General features: G+C 31.5%; 3 protein-coding genes across 8 annotated transcripts; all 3 read left to right on the forward strand.

Moving 5' to 3' along the window:
- Positions 1-214: 214 nt before the first annotated feature.
- Positions 215-6,116, forward strand: LOC107641513 (putative methyltransferase PMT16). Its single transcript, XM_016345001.3, has 6 exons — positions 215-1,029; positions 4,062-4,272; positions 4,373-4,658; positions 4,928-5,320; positions 5,413-5,490; positions 5,644-6,116. The coding sequence occupies exons 1-6, from the start codon at positions 286-288 to the stop codon at positions 5,870-5,872; spliced, it is 1,941 nt and encodes a 646-aa protein (XP_016200487.3). The 5' UTR covers positions 215-285; the 3' UTR covers positions 5,873-6,116.
- Positions 6,117-10,850: 4,734 nt separating this feature from the next.
- On the forward strand, positions 10,851-12,847 carry LOC107644806 (uncharacterized). The gene is made up of 4 exons (XM_016348730.3): positions 10,851-11,142; positions 11,499-11,576; positions 11,685-11,877; positions 12,425-12,847. The coding sequence occupies exons 1-4, from the start codon at positions 10,937-10,939 to the stop codon at positions 12,596-12,598; spliced, it is 651 nt and encodes a 216-aa protein (XP_016204216.1). The 5' UTR covers positions 10,851-10,936; the 3' UTR covers positions 12,599-12,847.
- Positions 12,848-13,780: 933 nt separating this feature from the next.
- Positions 13,781-17,997, forward strand: LOC107641514 (putative protein phosphatase 2C 30). Of its 6 annotated transcripts, none has more exons than XM_088489170.1 (9): positions 13,781-14,117; positions 14,352-14,460; positions 15,236-15,272; positions 15,411-15,455; positions 15,784-15,878; positions 15,971-16,040; positions 16,662-16,743; positions 16,865-16,954; positions 17,278-17,997. In XM_088489170.1, the coding sequence occupies exons 1-5, from the start codon at positions 13,915-13,917 to the stop codon at positions 15,837-15,839; spliced, it is 450 nt and encodes a 149-aa protein (XP_088345296.1). In that variant the 5' UTR covers positions 13,781-13,914; the 3' UTR covers positions 15,840-15,878; positions 15,971-16,040; positions 16,662-16,743; positions 16,865-16,954; positions 17,278-17,997. The 6 variants fall into 6 exon arrangements, with proteins under 6 accessions (XP_088345296.1, XP_088345294.1, XP_088345293.1 ...); XM_088489168.1 differs by having other exon boundaries at positions 15,784-15,835; XM_088489167.1 differs by having other exon boundaries at positions 15,784-15,835; positions 15,971-16,743.
- The last annotated feature ends 461 nt before the right edge of the window (positions 17,998-18,458 follow it).

Raw genomic sequence — 18,458 nt, forward strand, 5'->3', positions numbered from 1 at the left:
GTTGTTTTAACCGTTGATCTGAATTATAAAAAATATATATAATATATATTAATAGAAATCAACTGTTGAAACAACTAGTGCACCGGTACTCCGCGGTGCACTTAAAATGTTTCCTATAAGATAATATTAACAAAAATAGAAATAAAAAAATAGTATTTAATATTTTATGATTTCCCTTGTATATATTATTCTTTTTCCCCAAATCTCCATTTGCTCCCAATATAAAGAGTAAGTTAGTAATACGCTAACACGCACATTAATACACATACATATATCTCCACCACCATGGCCGGCGGTGACTCCACGCCACCGTCCTACCACCCAACCTCAAAACCTTCCAAACACACCACCACCACCACCTGCAAGAAGACCAACCTCTACACCCTCGTAGCACTCCTCTGCATCATCTCCTACCTCTTCGGCTCATACCAACAAACCCCCTCCTCCTCCGCCGCCGCCACCACCACCACCACCACCAAAACCACCCTCCCCACCTGCATTCAAAACCCCACAACCACCACCAGCCGCACATCAACAACTCCCAGAAAACCCACCCACCTAGACTTCACCTCCCACCACAACGCCACCTTCCCCACAACCACCACAACCGCCGCCGCCGCCACCTCGAAACACTACCCGTCATGCCCAGTGAAGCTCAGCGAATACACCCCCTGCGAGGACCACACTCGCTCTCTCCGCTTCCCCCGTGACAAGATGATTTACAGAGAGAGACACTGCCCTTCGAAGAAGGAAGTCTTGAAGTGTCGCATTCCGGCGCCGCACGGTTACAAGAACCCGTTTCCATGGCCCTCGAGCAGGGACGTGGCATGGTACGCCAACGTGCCTCACAGAGAGCTCACGGTGGAGAAGGCCGTTCAGAACTGGATCCGTTACGACGGCGACAAGTTCAGGTTCCCCGGCGGCGGCACCATGTTCCCCAACGGCGCCGATAAGTACATTGACGACATTGGAAAGTTGATTGATCTCAAACATGGTTCCGTTCGCACCGCCGTTGATACTGGCTGTGGGGTACGTACACGCTACCCTTTTTTACTTTTAACTTTTTCTAAAAGAAAAATACGTTTTTTCATGAATCATGGTGAGAAAAACATTTTCGAACAAGAAAAGGAAACTTGTCTTGTTTTTATCTCTATATATTTACTTTCATTTTCTTGTTCTTTTTATTTATAGGATAGAAAACAATTTTTTATTTTAATTAAAAAACTATTTAAAATTCTCCTTTTTTTTTTTCATCATCAATTTCAGCCAAAGCTTACGGCAATTCCACCAAAAAAAGATTAGATAGACTTTTGATACATAGGTAGAAGATAATTATGCGGATTTGAGGTAATAAAATGGGAAACACGCGTATATATTATACATTGTCAAAATAAGAAATGAGTTTGAAATTCAATGTACATATTAATTTTTGTTACCAACACTTTACTTTATATAGTTGCAAAAGATTTCCTTTCTTATAAATATATATTGTTATTAAAACAATAAAAAAAATAAAATGAGGTCTGAAAGGAGGTAGGAGAGAATTTAGTTGGGACTGAATGGGGCTTTTACTGCATTTTACTGTGAAAAGGAAAGGGTCATGGTCTTCAACTTGAGACTGTAACGTTTTCCAGTTTTCCTCACTATTTTTGGAACTTAAGGGAAGGGACTATGAACGGATTATTTGACTAAAAATTAAAAATATATTTCAAATACTAAATGCTATATAGATTCCAAAATTCAAATTCTGAGGGCGTTCGGTTTGTCTTCACCCGGGAGGGTTTTGCGCGTAGATATATATATTTTTACTATATTTTTTAGGAGGAGTGTTCAGCTATCAAATTTTGTAATTTGTAGTCATTAATTAATTATTATAATATAAAATTATATTTAATAATATAAAATTATTTATTTTTTATTAATTAAATACAGATTATATTTTAATAAAAATATTAATTTTTTAAACTTAATCATTTTTTAATTTAACATATTAATAATTAATATATTATGAATCTAATTTTTATTTAAGAATTTGACGTAACAAATAGATTTCTGCAAGGTTTTACATATAGATCTAATTTAAATAAGTTTATATAAAGGGGTAGTAATGAGTAGGATAGAGTAGGGTTTAGATCCAACCCTAATCCTATGTTGAGATTTTTATATAAATTATACCCTACCCTATCTACAGGTTGAAAATATCCTAACCTTAATCCTAACCCTACCCGCTCTTAATCCGAGGATACTCAACTTTACCCACAAGTTACAAAAAATATACAACGTTATTATATAATTTGATGATAATTTAAAATAGAACTGATTTTTATGTAAAAAAATATGAAATTATTAATTAATGATTTTCTTTTAGTGGCTAAGAATCTTTTACATTTAGTGAGAGGTCTTTCATTCAACATCCACTTAAAATATATTTTTATATAAGTATATAATATAAACATATATAGAGTGTGGGTTGGTCGGTAGAGTTGAAGTTCAACCCGCACCCTACCCGACCCGCACGAGACCCTACCTGCACCCTACCTTACCCGCTGCGGATCGGGTTGGGTACCCGCCGGTGGGGTACATATCGACACCCTTATAATAATAACTTATCTATTTTTTAAAATATTTTCAATGGAGCGTTATTTCATTTGTTATTTTTTCTCTCACACAAATATCAAGGACTTGCCAGTTTTAATTTTATTGACATGAATGAGTGGATCCAAAACAGTAACTGGCTTCTGAAGACATGGCTTTCCATAAGGGGAATAATGATTCATGCCAGCATGGATTTTGTGTATGTTTTTCAAAAAGATTATATCACAGGAAAAAGAAATGAAAACGAAGCACACAAGTTAATCATTCATACCCATGGTTTATGTAAAAAGCCAAATATTCCGCCAGTACTATGTTATGTCCTTTGAACTAGTAAGTATAATTACGGTAACTAAGGTGTTTATATAATTTTGATTAAAATTAAGGTTATATTTTTATAGTATTTTACTATTTTTCACTTTTAATTTTTAAATTAAAAAATATATAAAAAAATATTACTTTAATATGCATCATGGCATGCACTTCCTACTTTCTACTATTCGTCTAAGCTATTTTTTTTCTTAATTATTTGGGGCCATCCATGGCCAAGGAACATGGAAGCACAAAAGTATGTAAGGCTTATGAATATGATACTGTTTTTTATTTCCATTGGAGTGTTTTTGCCTTGAAATGTGCAATCCATAATGGTCTCTTTTAGAAAAAAATATAAAATCGAAATCCTAACTGAAAAATTCGTCCTTTTTTTTCTCTTATTTAAAAATAAAGTGAGAATTAAATTTTTAAAAATTTTAACTTCGACCTAATTAACTTTTGGAAAAAAAATATTTTATTATTTATAATAGTAGATATTTTATTGTCGTGAACATGAAAACGATATATTTTTAAATAGTAAAATATTATTATTTTTTAAGTTTTCATATAATTTTTTATCAACTGTTTTTTTATTTATTATGAATCTTACTAAAATAGGTGAAATTTCGTTCCAAAAATATTTATTTACGTAACTATCTTTCATAAATAGATATGTCACATTAATTAATGATACATATAAATATCACTTTTAAATTTTACGTAACAAATTAATAGAATCACATAATATATCTATCGTTTGCATTGTAAAAAACTAAATTAATAATTTTTTTCTTAAAAAATTAATTAGTCCATGATCAAAATATTCAGAACCTAATTATTATTTCCCTCTAAAAAAAATAAAAATGAACCTGGCTGGCGTTACTATAATACTGTACCACCTAAGCCATAGGATTCCACACTCCTAATTTCTAGTAATAGTTGTACTTTTGACTAAATTAATTATTACATGTGAAGGGTGAATATTTTAATAATCAGCAAGTATTATTCTTGCCACGAACGAGGCATTTGTCTAGTCGGTCACCACTAACCACGTTATACTAACTTTCTTGACAAATTTAGATTAATTGCATAATTAATGTTGATTTAATCTTAAGGTTAATGTGTTTAGCATATGCAATTATGCATGGTTGGTTCAGGTTGCAAGTTGGGGAGCATATCTTCTATCCCGTGACATAATAACAATGTCAATAGCACCAAGAGACACACACGAAGCACAAGTTCAGTTTGCTCTTGAAAGAGGTGTTCCCGCCATTATTGGTGTTCTTGCATCTAAGAGGCTCCCATTTCCCTCTAGAGCTTTTGACATGGCACATTGCTCTCGCTGCCTAATTCCATGGGCTCAATATGGTTCGTACCTTATTATTATATATCACTTGTTACACAACTGTCTCAAGATATGTTGTTTTATGTGGTGTTGTTTTTAATTTCCCTTCAAATGTTGAATTAGATGGGGTTTATCTAAATGAAGTTGATCGGATTCTGCGGCCCGGAGGCTATTGGATCCTATCCGGGCCACCCATCAATTGGAAGAGATATTGGAGAGGTTGGGAAAGAACAAAGGAGGATCTGAATGAAGAGCAGACCAAAATTGAGAAGGTGGCTCAAAGTCTATGTTGGAAGAAGCTTGTAGAGAAGGGTGATATTGCTATTTGGCAGAAACCCAAACACCATTTGAAATGCTCTCAAAATAGTAGGCCTTTTTGCCACCCACAAGATAACCCTGACAAGGCATGGTATGTTGCTTCAATTTTCCACCTTCTACTTTATTCTTAGTTACTTTCATGTCATATCATATTCACTAGCAATATATCAGACCGAATACTCATATGAAGTTGTATTTACATGAAGATCATAGTTACAAACTGTTAAATGGTAATTTTCACTTATTATCTTCCTGTCATGTCATGTTCACTTATGATATCTTATGATACATCAGCATAGCAATAGTGATTTACTTCTTAAGTGTTTTGTATATTTATTTTGGTGAGTTGTTTGTATTCAGGTACACTGACATGAAGACATGTTTGAGTCGTCTGCCAGAAGTGTCAGACAATGATGAAACTGCAGGAGGGGCATTGGAGAATTGGCCAGAGAGGCTAACAGCCACCCCACCAAGGATTTACATGGAGACCATAAAAGGGGTTACACCTTCAACCTTCATAAAGGACAATCAATTATGGAAGAAAAGGATATCATATTACAAGAAAGTTAACAGTCAGCTAGGTAAAGCTGGGAGATACAGAAACCTTCTTGACATGAATGCTTACTTGGGTGGATTTGCTGCTTCTCTTGTTGAGTACCCTGTTTGGGTCATGAATGTGGTTCCTGTTCAAGCCAAGGTTGACACACTTGGAGCAATTTATGAAAGGGGATTGATTGGAACATACCATAATTGGTTAGCACAACATTATTTTTTTCCTTATCTCCTTAACATAATGTTCTCTTCTTCATTGTCTAAATTGCTTGTGGCCTAAACTTATGTTGCAGGTGTGAAGCAATGTCCACTTATCCTAGAACTTATGATTTAATTCATGCTGATTCAGTCTTCAGCCTTTACAACCAAAGGTATTTATATATTCAATTCAATATCATATACACTATATAACACATGGTTGTCCCTTTTTAACAAATGATCTTGGAAATTTGGCTCATTGTTTGAAGTAATCTAACAGATTCAAGTACTGTTTAAATTCTGATTAACCTACTTGTATGTTGCAGATGTGAATTAGAAGACATTCTGCTAGAAATGGATAGGATTCTTAGGCCAGAAGGAAGTGTAATAATCAGAGATGATGTTGATATATTAGTAAAAGTAAAGAGTATAGTCAACGGTTTGAATTGGGAAAGTCAAATTGTTGACCATGAAGATGGGCCTCTTGAAAGAGAGAAACTTTTATTTGCTGTGAAGAATTATTGGACAGCTCCTAAAGCTTCAAACAGTAGTTAGTTAAATATTAATTAAGGTCTTTTTAGTTTTTAAAGCCTTCTTTAATTTCTTTTCTCTAGTGCTTTTCTTTTTGTTTGTTCATCTCAAAGTTGTTAGTATTCTTTTGTATCTTTCTTCATTACTTTTCATTAAATGCAAATTCAAAGTGTGCAGAACATACACCTAATTCAGGAGTAAAGTAACCATTGTCATATTTTGCTCAATAATTCAAGTGTTTGAGCACCTAATCCAACATGCTTTTTAATTGGCTCTGTTATCATTACTTTGTCATCAACTTTTATAGGCATAGTTATTAGAATCGAATCGGTAATTAACCTGGTCATATAATTGGGTTACTAAGTTACTGGTTCAACCGGTGAGTCACTGATTTACCCGATTGACCTGGTCATAATTAAATAAAAATATAAAATTAAAATTAAAAGTTAAATGCATATTTTCAAAAATATATTAATAACAATTAAATATTAATTCTTAGATATAATTTATATTGCAAAAAAGATAATAAATTAATCACTAGTACAAAATATTTTGTCAATTTAAATGAACAAGAAAAAATAAAAGATAACACAATCAATATCAATATATCAATATATTTATATACCATGTGACAACTTATTTGGTATTCATGTGAATCCATATTTAAAAGAATAAAAAAAAAAAATAAAAAATCATTCACCATTGAAGACGTGAAGCTTCTCATGATAAATCTTTTTTGTTACTTCATGCCTTAATATCTGATTTCATATCATGTTATATGATGCTTTGCGCCCCCAATTTGAGTTAGGATTAGTGGATTACTCATGGATCCCTTTATTGGGTCTGCTATGCAAGCTTCAATTAATTTTTCTTAACCATATTTGCTGGTTTTGTGGGATAGAAAAGAGGCAAAATCTTTGTAGCAATGAGCAATGTGTGTTACTGATTGTAATATTCTTTTCTTTATTTGATGTATTCTTCTTTCATAAAAAGTAAATAAATAAATAAGACAAATAAAAAAGTACTCTTAATATTGGAAGCAGCATATTTTAGTTTGAGTTATATATTAGTTTTGTTAAGTCCATAATAGTTATTTTAGACTCATTGCTGCACTGACTGGTATTCCTGCATCAATTCTCTAGTATGAGTTTAATAGTGGATCCGTTGCATATATTTTGCAGCTTCTTCAAAGCAGTGGTGCTAATATTTTGAATCAAGGACAGGATACTAAATATGTAAAATTTTTGATTCTTGCATTGAGTTTAGTTCTGGAGCTTCATAAAGCAAAGGAAATAGCTGTTGAATATGATAATAAAGCCAAAACTGATGTAGCAAATGCCTTTTCTGGAATAGTTGATGGTCTTAGTTTATGTGAAAAATCGGTGACGGTATTAGCAAAAGACCTTTTGAGATTTTGCTTTTAATTAAGGTTTGGTGCTATTCATTTGATATTACTTGTTGTTGTTGATTTGTGTTTCCATTAAAAATTTTAGTATGTTTTCTGATGTTACAATTTATCATATCTTCTAAGAAAATATTTTGTTGTGGCAAAGACGTTGTAAGAATGCATTGTATTCCCTGCTCACTTTTAATGCTCGACGGCCTGTGCGTCACTTGGCATCAGTTGCATTGGCAAAGATCATATTCAAGGGAGATGGAATATCTGTTTATGCTAGAGCAAGCAGCCTTTAGGGATTTCTTTCTAATGGTTCTTGTTACCATAAGGAAAAATTATTTTTTCAATATACTTGTTTTTGAGTTTTTGTCAGTCAAATTGGTTCTCTTGTTTGAGGAACTATATAGAACTCAATTTTTGTAAACAATTTTAGTTATTATTCTATCAATGGTTCTTGTTACTATATGCCATATGCAAGTTCTTTCATTATATTGGTCATAATAAATACTTGACTGATGGAAATTAAATTTTATATTATACTTATTACTACTATTTCTGTTTCATTTTATTCATTACTTTTTTTTGTATATTCTTAAGATAAGGTATTTTAAAAGTTAAAAAAATAAAGAGAAGGTATTTTGGTACAATTTGTATATAAATAAGAAAAAGAATGATAGTGATAAAATAAAAGGGATTATAGGAATATCTTTCATTGAATATTTATAATTTTTCTAAATTTTCAATTAGGTCCCTATACTTTTTTTTTCTTTTTAATTAGGTCCCTAGGAGTATACAAGTAATTTCACAATTTACTAACATTTTTTTAACGTTTAACGTTAACAAGGACTAAATTAAAAAAAAATAATATATAGGGACCCAATTGAAAAGAAAAAAAGTATAGGGACCTAATTGAAAATTCGGTGAAACTATAGGGACCTGCAGAGTAATTAAACCATTATTTTTATATTGATTAAATTGTATTTTTTTAAAATATATTTTTTTCATTTTTAATAATTAAATTATTTTTTCTTAAAATACCCTTTAATAATATTTTAATTATTAAGAAACTTGTTTTGTAAAGATGTGAAGGAATGAGATGTTAATTTTTTAAATTTGGGATTTATCCATGTCGACTTATTTTTAAGTTTTGATAAAGTTTTTAATAATTTTAAATAGTTCTATGAAACAAATTATTTATTAATATTTATTGTTATATATAACAGTGGTAAGATTTTTTTAATTTAATATTAAAATAATATACATCAATATCAAAAAATTAATAGTAAAATACAAAATAATTGTTGACAAAAATTTTGGTAAAATTACAATTTAATAATTAAGAAAATATTGAAGGGTGTCTTAAGAAAAAAATAATTTAATCAATAGACAAATAATTTGTTAAATAATATTTTAGTAAACAAAATTTAATCACAAAAAATAACATTTTTGTTAAAGAGTATTTTTGTAAAAAATAATTTTTTTTCTTAAAAAAGCGGATAAAGTTAACACAAAAAATTTAAAATGGATTAGAAAAGAGGTTTTTTTAAAAGTTATAAAGGAAGGGAGTGTATATTTTACAAATAGAGGGGAGGAGAGTGTCATTTTAGCATCTCTTAGAGAAGAGGAGTGTAATTTTCTCTTTAATTTAATAAGAAGTTATAAATATCTTATAAACTAGGATATTCTTAGCATAGAACGATTTAGAGGTTTGAAAATTTCTTTTTGATTTCGTAATAAAACCATAGTATGAACAATTGAAGTTAAAAAGTTCCTCTCTTATTGTATCGAAAAATTGGGTAAAAAATTGAGAAGTTCATTCGATTTATTTTTTAAATTTTGACGTTGACAAGTTAGATTATAGAATCTCTTTCTTATTGTGTTAAAAAAATTAAATAAAAAATAAAATAATTATCTTTATATTCAATTTTAACTAATTTTTTTTATTTTAATTATAATTTATCTTTTTCTATTTAATTTTAATTTTTACCATGTTTATCCTTTTATTTCTTTATGATATTGGTTCTTCCAAATCGATTTCTTCCTCTTTGTTCTAATCATATGCCCGGTTTGAGCCAAATTATTATAGTTTGATGATGAATCTTTGATGGGTTTTGTTTAGCTATTTTGATTTTGAATTACACGTCATTGAAAATTGACTCCTTAGTCCCCCCCCCCCCCCCCCCAAAGTCTTTTTTTTGTTCCAATGCAAAATCAAATTAAAATGATGACAAAAAGTAAAAAACTACACTAGCTAGGCCCGGCTAAAAATATCTTCTATCTAACTAAACACTAATGAATAATGATGTTTACATATTGTCCTTTATCCACAAAGAAGGTGGGCAATAGCCTTCATAACTCTAAATATACAAAATTGTGGCATAATAAGGATTATAAGTGAGGTGGTGTTGGTGTATGTCAATTTGTGATATAAACATAGAAACTTTTTGGAAATGAAGCACAAAGAAAAAATTTCATATCATAGTTAATTAGTATTTGTTCTAGAGTTTATTGCTGCACATATATCATTAGTATCACATATGCATCACAAAGTATAATTTCCAAAATAATTAATGACATAGTACATATGTTAACTTTTCCGCAGTAAGTTAGAGCCAAAAGCTGGAAGATAAGATTATTAGAATGGAGTAACTTTGATTATCTTCAAGCTAAAGCAAAGTAATAAAATGTGCAAAAAACCAAAACCATGTGTTTGGACAGGCGAATTCATTACTTGTTTTCTTTTCTTATGCAACTAAAATCTGAGAATCATATGTAAGAAAATGAATATATATGCGTGTGTATATATATACAGAACACTACTGTTCTTTTCACATCTCTATATAGGACCGACTGATATAATATTTCTCTTTATTAAGAATCAACCAAACCTATTCCACACTGGCCACACACTATTCTTTTTTTTCTCAATTGATTTTATGAAATTTGAGTTTTAAATTTTAATTATAGAATAATTAGAAGAAGCCTATGTTGTTCTCTATGACATTTTAGTCTCTCAAAAATTTTCAAGTCAAATACTTTTTTTTTTCGACAAATTTTAAACAGTAAATTAGTTTTTAATATTTTAGTAAAAAAAATTAGATAAAACACTTTTGTAGTTATTGAATAAAGATATACTAGTTTTTAGAAAAATTTAAATCAATCTTTTATAAAGATAAACAATTTGATGTGAAGATTAATTTTTTTTTGGTGACTCGATGTGAAGATTAATTTATATTATAAACTAAAAATTTGAAAATTAATTTAATAACTAAAATTTATTGAGAATTAAAATATATATCTAATTAAAAAACGTGTAGAAACTCATTTAGATATTACTCATCATAATTAAAAACTATCATTAAAGTAAAAAAAAAAAAAAAAGGAAAAGTATGAGACTATGAAGAGATAATTTATGTTTTATACAATGTATATAATAGTTTTAGGGGTTGAGCAAATAGCTTGCTCTGCTGCTTACTCTGCCTCAGTTAGTTTGTTAGTCTAATTTCTGTTAGAGTTAGTGGACCCTGCTGACTCAGCAGAAACTTCTAGGCTATTCAGTTATTCAGATTGTTGCAATACAGTGATACACACATGCTTTCTCTCCTCTCTCTGAATTCTCTCTGACTGTACCTTTCACTCACCTTCCAAATTTCAAAATCTCTCTATTTCTCTCTCTCGGATTGGCATGTCTGATGAAGACCAAGGCGTGGAAGACGGAGGTGGAGGTGTGGAAGACGGAGCCGCATTGTTTGAATGCGTCAACTGTGACGCCACCTTCACCACGAAGATTGGCTTGCAAATTCATTCGGATAATGAGCATTTCAAATTTGGTTTTGTTTGCATCAAATGCGGGAATAGGTTCGAAACCTCTTCCTCACATGATCAACACAAAATTGAGGTAACCGAACACTGAATTTGTAAAAATTAATTGTGACGGAAGTGTTTTTCCTAACTCTAAGAAAATCAAGTATGAATGTGTTCTTCGTGATAAAAATGGTGTATAGATTTCAGGGAGTGCAGAAAAAGTTCATGGTTCAACTGTGCTCCACACAGAGTTGGTGTGAATTGATGTTGGTGCTAGAAAATAGTGTTCGAAATATTGTGTGCGATACCAACTTGATTGATACATATTCCCTTGTTAACACATTAATCCCTCTTTAAGATCACTGTGAATCATAATTTTTTTTTTCAGATTTTTTGAGCTTAAGATGTGCGGAAAAAATTCTGTAACCGAATCTGATTCATTCTTTTCAGTGCGTTCACTGGGCTCCATTTAGGCGGCCACCGCAGCGGAGAGCCAAGCGTCATCCCCGCCGTTGATATTGAATCTAGGTTCCTTTTCTTTAATCTTTCTTTCATGCATCATAAGTCTTATGATCATGTTATACATTTTGTTAGATATGTACAAACCAAAGTTGTGGCCTGTATTGTGCCTTGCAGAACAAGACTCAGTGTGATGGCCTCATCAGATATTGTGAGGGGAAAAACATACGCCGAAGCGGTGGCCGTGTATATGGACGATGATCAGTGGATCTTGTGGGAGAACAAAGAGGTTCTATGCCTTCATGCTGAGCTTTGTATGTGGGCTGATGCCGTGGTCATTGCTCCATTATCTGTACATGCCCTTGGAAAGGTATCAATAAGCTGCTCAATTTTCAGATTTTATATGTAATTTAGATGAATGTGCTATATGTGTTCTCCTAGTGTTTTGGTTGGATTTTGGTTTCGACTTCACCAGGAATCCTGTATCAAGATTTTGATTCGGAGACACGCTTCATGCTGTCCCCTAGTGTTGCTAGCATTCTAATTTGCTTCGACTATCTGTGTTTGGTAGAAATAGTTTTTACCTCAATGCCTAGTTACTAAGAATCATGTAATGTTAAGTTGGTATGTATGTTTGCGTCTAACATATATTAATTATGGTAGAAACTCGTGTAAATTATCTTCATGTAAAGTTAATAATTGAAAACTATTAGATGATAATTTTATCAAACATGTCAAATTATATAACATTCTCATGAATCGTTACCCTTAGTTATTTGCATGGTCTATCTTTATTACTTGTATAAAGTTGAGTTGTTATGTTATGTATGCATCTTAAAAAAGAGTTATTTGCATAATTGCATGTTTCATTTTTAACTTTAATATATAAAAGATGTGTGATATTGCTGTTGTTGTAGTTTGCGGGAGGATATTGTGACACTTTGCTAACAAGTGTTGTGAGAGCATGGAACTGCGCAAAAAAGCCATTGTTTGTAGTATCATGCATGGACCCTTTGTGGAAGGAAAATTATATCACATTGAGAAACTATAATCACACTGGTAATTCAGAAGCAAGATGGGAAAATGCCTGAGCCTGATGAGATTTCCAAATTTGTGAGAATACATGATGCTTTTGAAGAATGTGAGAGTCAAATTTCAGATATATGTACTTAGAGACAAATTTAATGGATTTAGATTTGAAAACCGTAAAACGTGATATGCATGTAAGCAAGGTAGCTGAATTCAATTGTTTGATGCATGGTGGATAACACATTGTTTGGGAAAGTTTTTCAACTTTCTAGATTTTACTTTGTTAATACTTCCAAGAACACATGTTTTGAACTTCCTAATCGATGTTTTTATTTTTTTGGTTGAAATCGATTCTTTTCTTCCTTCATTAGTGACAAGGGGATTTAAATCTAGAATTTTGCACATGTTGCCCAAAATTTTTATGACCAAATTACTTTTTAGAGGACACGTTGAACTTTTTTCTTAAAAAGAGTTTCAAAAAAGGACAATAACGATAATATATTGTCTATCAACCATGCAATTAATTACTATAATTCTACTAAATTTTTAATTAGATTTTATATTTGGAGATTTATAATTAAATTCTTGGTTTTGATAAAAAAATTTAATTAAATCCTTATTAAAAATATTTATCCAGTATAAGAATTTAATTACAAAATTTTAAATAATAAAAATCTAATTAAAAATTTGATAAAATTATAATTAAATCTTATTTTTTGCATTTTATTTTTTCAACAAAAAAAATATAGAGAATTTTAAAATATTAGGAAGCAACCCTTAGAAATTAGAAAATGGATTTTCTTCAATTTTTCTCTCAATTATTATTATAAAGTATGATTCTTTATTATATTTTTTTAAGTAAAACTAAAAAAATATATAAAAAATATTAAATAATAAAAAATACATTTAATAAAACAATTAAAGAAATTGAGAGGTCTATTTTCAGACGTTATAATTTTTTTTAAGATAATCCTCGAATATTATGGATACATCCAAATAAAGAAATCTATAAAAGCATTTAAATTTTTAGGGAAAAAAATATTTTCTAATTAAGTTCTAAATTATTTTTAATATCAAAATGCTTCATTCAACAAAATCTTAGAAGTTAGACTCTATTTAGTCAATATTTTAGAATAGAAATATAAAAAAAATTGAAAGACAAACAAAATTTTAGAAGAAATATATTATAAATGCAGGCGTAGATAGATAAATATTATTTAGAATTAAATAAATTTCAGTATTTATTTATTAATTATTACTACTGTAGACTATAGGTGAGTAGCAGAGATTGGAGATCAGTGTAGTAGGCTTAGGGTTTTCACTTTCAACGATTTTAACCTTCAACCCTTTGTTGTGATTGGAATTTGTAAGAGCGAAAATGGACGAAACCACAGAGGGCAAAGCCGTAACGGTGAAGTTGAACCCAAAAAGCGCGAAGCTGATTCGCAAAGCGACGATCTTGTTGATGTTCCCTCGAAGAAGCCAAAGACGGAAGATTCTTCGGTTTTCGAAGCTTCTTTCGAAATTGATGCTGATGCAGCTGAGGATAAGGGTTCTAGGCACACAATGGAAGATGCTTGGGTTGTTCCCTTAGACGCAACTTTAGATTACCCTGGAAAATTAAGTTATTATGATTATTATTATAGATGATGAATAATCATTTTGATTTATCACTAGTATTTGTCCCTCTTTTATTTTTTAACAAATAAATGGTGTGATTTGTGGATAATTTGTTGCCTGTTCCTGAAATCAAATTCATTTCTTGATCTTTTGCTTTCTGTTCTCTACTAATGATTATGAGAGCTTGGTTTTCAGGTGTGCACATGTTGCAATTTATGATGGGCATGGAGGACGGTTGGCTGCAGAATATGCACAGAAGCATTTGCATGGGAATGTTATCTCAGCTGGATTACCACGTGAGTTGGTGTGTTTTGCTTGGTCTAATTTTATGCATACTGTAGCAAAATAATAGTTGTTCTGTATTTACTTTTTAGACAGTTAAATTAGTTACTACATGTACAGATACTAGAATCTATTAGTTCACTTAGTTAGGCTCAGTTGCTTAGATAGAGTTAACACTACATTACACACAGGGTAACTCAAACTCTTCTATTCATTTATTACAAACTTCTATGATCCTCATCAGGCCTCTGTTCTTTCTCGATTGTCATATGAGATACAGTTGAAGTTAACTACAGTTAAGGGAAACTATTCAACTGCAACCATTCTTATTGTTGGTTGACTGAATCATCAAGGAAGATAGTTATGAAGTAGCAAAAATATCAGTATCATTTTGCAAAGTTTTGTTGAAAGCCGTTGAACCGTAGGGTGTGTACCCTTGTTCTAACTGAGATTTTATTTTGAAGAACATGATGGGGCACGAGAGGAACCCATATATTGTCTGTTAGGCCTTTTACAGCAGATTTGTATAGTTGAGTTGATGAGATGAGTCTCCATAGTCAATAAAACAATTAAGGGAAACATGAAAGCCAGTTTTCTTGACCATAAGCTCATAAGTAAAATGGATGTTTCTATCAAAATGAATTCTTCTGGTCTTCTTGGGCAATTTCTTTTTCTTCTTTTTCAAAATAAAAATATATTGCTTTCAACTTCCGTAGTCTTTGATATCTTTTCCCTCTATTGCTCTCAGTTTTATATATTTTTGCCTCTAATATCTTGGTTGCTTTGCTTTGTTTCAGTTGGATGTAAAGGCAGCTAAAAGAGCTATACTTGATGGTAAGCATTCAAGTTTATGATTTTCGTTATTCAATCCCCCATTTGTTTATTGCAAAACTGAATTGTGGACGAATACTTATATTCATCTATTTTTTTGGTTACAGAATGTTCTCATTTGATGTTTTTACTCTGATTTAGGTTTTCGTAAAACCGATGAGTCTCTTCTTCAAGAAAGTTCTGAAGGTACAGTTTGATTGCTTCGATTTGTTAATCTCTCGTTATAGGTGGCTAGATTGTGCTTAAATTTTGATGTTAATCAAGTTTTTACTGGGGTTTTAAAGTTTATTGGTTTGAAGTCCATGTGATTTTTTGTTTTATAATTGGTTAGCAGTACAATGTACTTTTTCCCTTGGTATTAAAAAAGGGAAATGTATCACACTATGCTGCAGGCCACTTGCCTAGGTTTTTGAATTATAGATTTCGATACAAGTTAATTAATAATAATTAATATAATCTTTAGAGATTTCTTTCATGTTATCTATATCTTTATGAGTCTATGTACTGCTACCAGGGGATGGCAGGATGGTGCCACAGCTGTCTCTGTCTGGGTATTGGGACAAAAAGTAAGCTTGTGTTTACTTATTCTCTATTCTGCCAATTCATTAAGTAAGCTTGTGTTTACTTATTCTCTATTCTGCCAATTCATTCATAACCTGTTTTTCCCCAATTATTTAACACTGTTTGACGACTGTTTTTAGGTTTTCGTTGCAAACATAGAAGATGCCAGAGCAGTTTTGGCTCGGTCAACTATAAGTGATGGATCCCAAGGTAATTCTGATGGAGCCCATGCACTAAAGGCTATTGTTTTGACGAGAGAGCACAAACCTATCCTTCCACTCAGAAGGTTCAAAATGCTTCAATGATGATTGGTTAGATCTTTGGGTTTATATATACCTGTTACTTGACAGTTATCAGGACGTGCAGTTGATCTATAACTTTTGGCTCTATGCAAAAAACTCAAGTTACCATATCCATCTCTTTATATAGAACTTTCCACACTCTTCCAACTAATGTACCTTTTCGCACATAATTGGACACAGCAACATTCTGGTATAAAGTTAAGCATCCATAATAAGAATTTTGATTTAGCATTCAGTCTTATGTTGCCAGAAGCTTTAATAACTCATGATTCACAATCTTATTAGGATCAGCTTATCTAGTAAGGTGTCAAATTCAAACTAGTTCAAAATTTGAATTAATGAGAAGCCCATGACTGTATGTCTATGTGTCTGTGTATAGCTGTGCTTTGAAGAACTTTCATTAGTCCCTTGAAGCATTCATTATCTGTGATGCATTACATTTAGAATTGTTGGTTACGTGACTTATCTATGTAGACCTGGTGTTGAGTTTCATCAATTGGTTCTCTATTCTGATCACTTCAATTTGCAGGTTGGTGGTGTTGTAAGTCAAATGGGCGATTGCAAGGGCGTCTAAAATTTCTAGGGGTTTTGGAGACCGGCAGTTCAAAAAGGTTTGCTGCTAACTTAGAAATGCTTCCTTGTTCTCTTTGTCAGTTAGGCAATAAAATTTATCCATACCATGAAATAGGCCTAAAACAGGATTTTAATGTTAAAGAAAAATACCATTTGCAGGTGGGTTGTAGTGCAACCCCAGATATCCATTCTTTTGATCTTACTGAGAGAGAGCATTTCATCATTCTTGGCTGTGATGGCTTGTGGGGGGTATGTTTTCTAGGATCCATCATTGTCCTATTTAGTTGTTTTGCTGGTTTGATTAACTGTTATGAATGAAATGAAATGAGATTTTCCGGATGTTAGGTATTTGGTCCCAGTGATGCTGTTGATTTTGTTCAGAAGTTAAATTATCAACAAAAGAGACAGAACAGAAAATATTCAATCACATATTTCCTTGTCAAACACAAAAACTCGAAAATTAAAATAAATAAAACCGTAATATAAAACTCCAAAATTAAAATCCAAAAACTACCCCAAGAAACACAACGTAATGATCAGAGAAATTAAAGCATTATACTTACATTTTTCAGGAGAGCTTGTTGGGCAGTCCCTTGCAAAAGCCCAGAATACCCACAGTTGTTGCGGCTTCCACCACCGCCTCCGCCGTCGTACCTACCACGGCATCCGCCTCTTCCGTGGTTGTAATCTGTGGTCATGTGATCCATCCCACCGCAGCTGCAGCAAGCACCACCGCCTCCTCCTCCTCCGTATCCATCACCACTGTCATAGCTCTTGAATGGCTCTTGCCTAATCCGTTGAGTACACGCACCGTTTGAGGGGAGATCGTCGTCGTTGCCGGAGTTGACGTCTTTGCATCGCGATTAAAATGAACAATGCGCACAAGGGATTATATAAATGTGAGGGAATAATATATGAAAGAATGATCCTGGAAAACTTTAAATTTTGAAATGAGGGACAAAATTTAAAAAATATGGGATGAAAATGGGGGTGAATGAGGAAAATGTATATGATTTCAGACTGAAAAGTGGGGGTAAGGGATATAAGCAATTGATCTTATTAGTTAAGAAGAGGAACTACAGGAAGATGTTTTTAGTAATTAAGCATGGCATCAGAAAGAGGAAAAATCAGGAGGTAAAACATTTAGAAATCTTTGTATGGTGTGCACCAGTTATCTGAACATGATACATGTGAGTATTATGATATTGAGAGATGCTGGTAGCCAATTCCTATGCATGTATATACCATGGTATGGCAGGTGGAATGATAAACATGACACCAACAGTATCACCCATAGTTGTCAGAACCGAACTGATAATCAAACCGGTCAAGTCACTGAGTTATTGGATCATTGGTTCAATCGGTGGATCACTGGTTGAATCAATTAATCCGGTCCTATGTAAATAAAAAATAAAATATAGTCAAAAATTTAAAATACATATTTTTACTAACATTTTAAAAATATCTAGCTATTCTAAAACAATATGAAACAGGGACAATAAGTATTTTGTTAATTTTACTCTATTATAAATATTTTTATTTTGTTTTTATATTAAAATAATTATTATTTTCGAATTTTAATAATTTATTAATTAGTTTATATCTATTATACTATTATATATTACAAGTATTTATTGAAAAATAATATTAATAAATATTATATAATTATAAAAAAATAAGTAAATTTATAATTATTGCTAAATAAAAATATAATTAAAATAAATAAAACTAAATTATTTGCTGAAAGATATAT

The sequence above is a fragment of the Arachis ipaensis genome, chromosome B5 (genome assembly GCF_059453495.1).
Source record: "Arachis ipaensis isolate K30076 ecotype BB chromosome B5, ASM5945349v1, whole genome shotgun sequence".
Taxonomy (NCBI): Eukaryota; Viridiplantae; Streptophyta; class Magnoliopsida; order Fabales; family Fabaceae; genus Arachis; species Arachis ipaensis.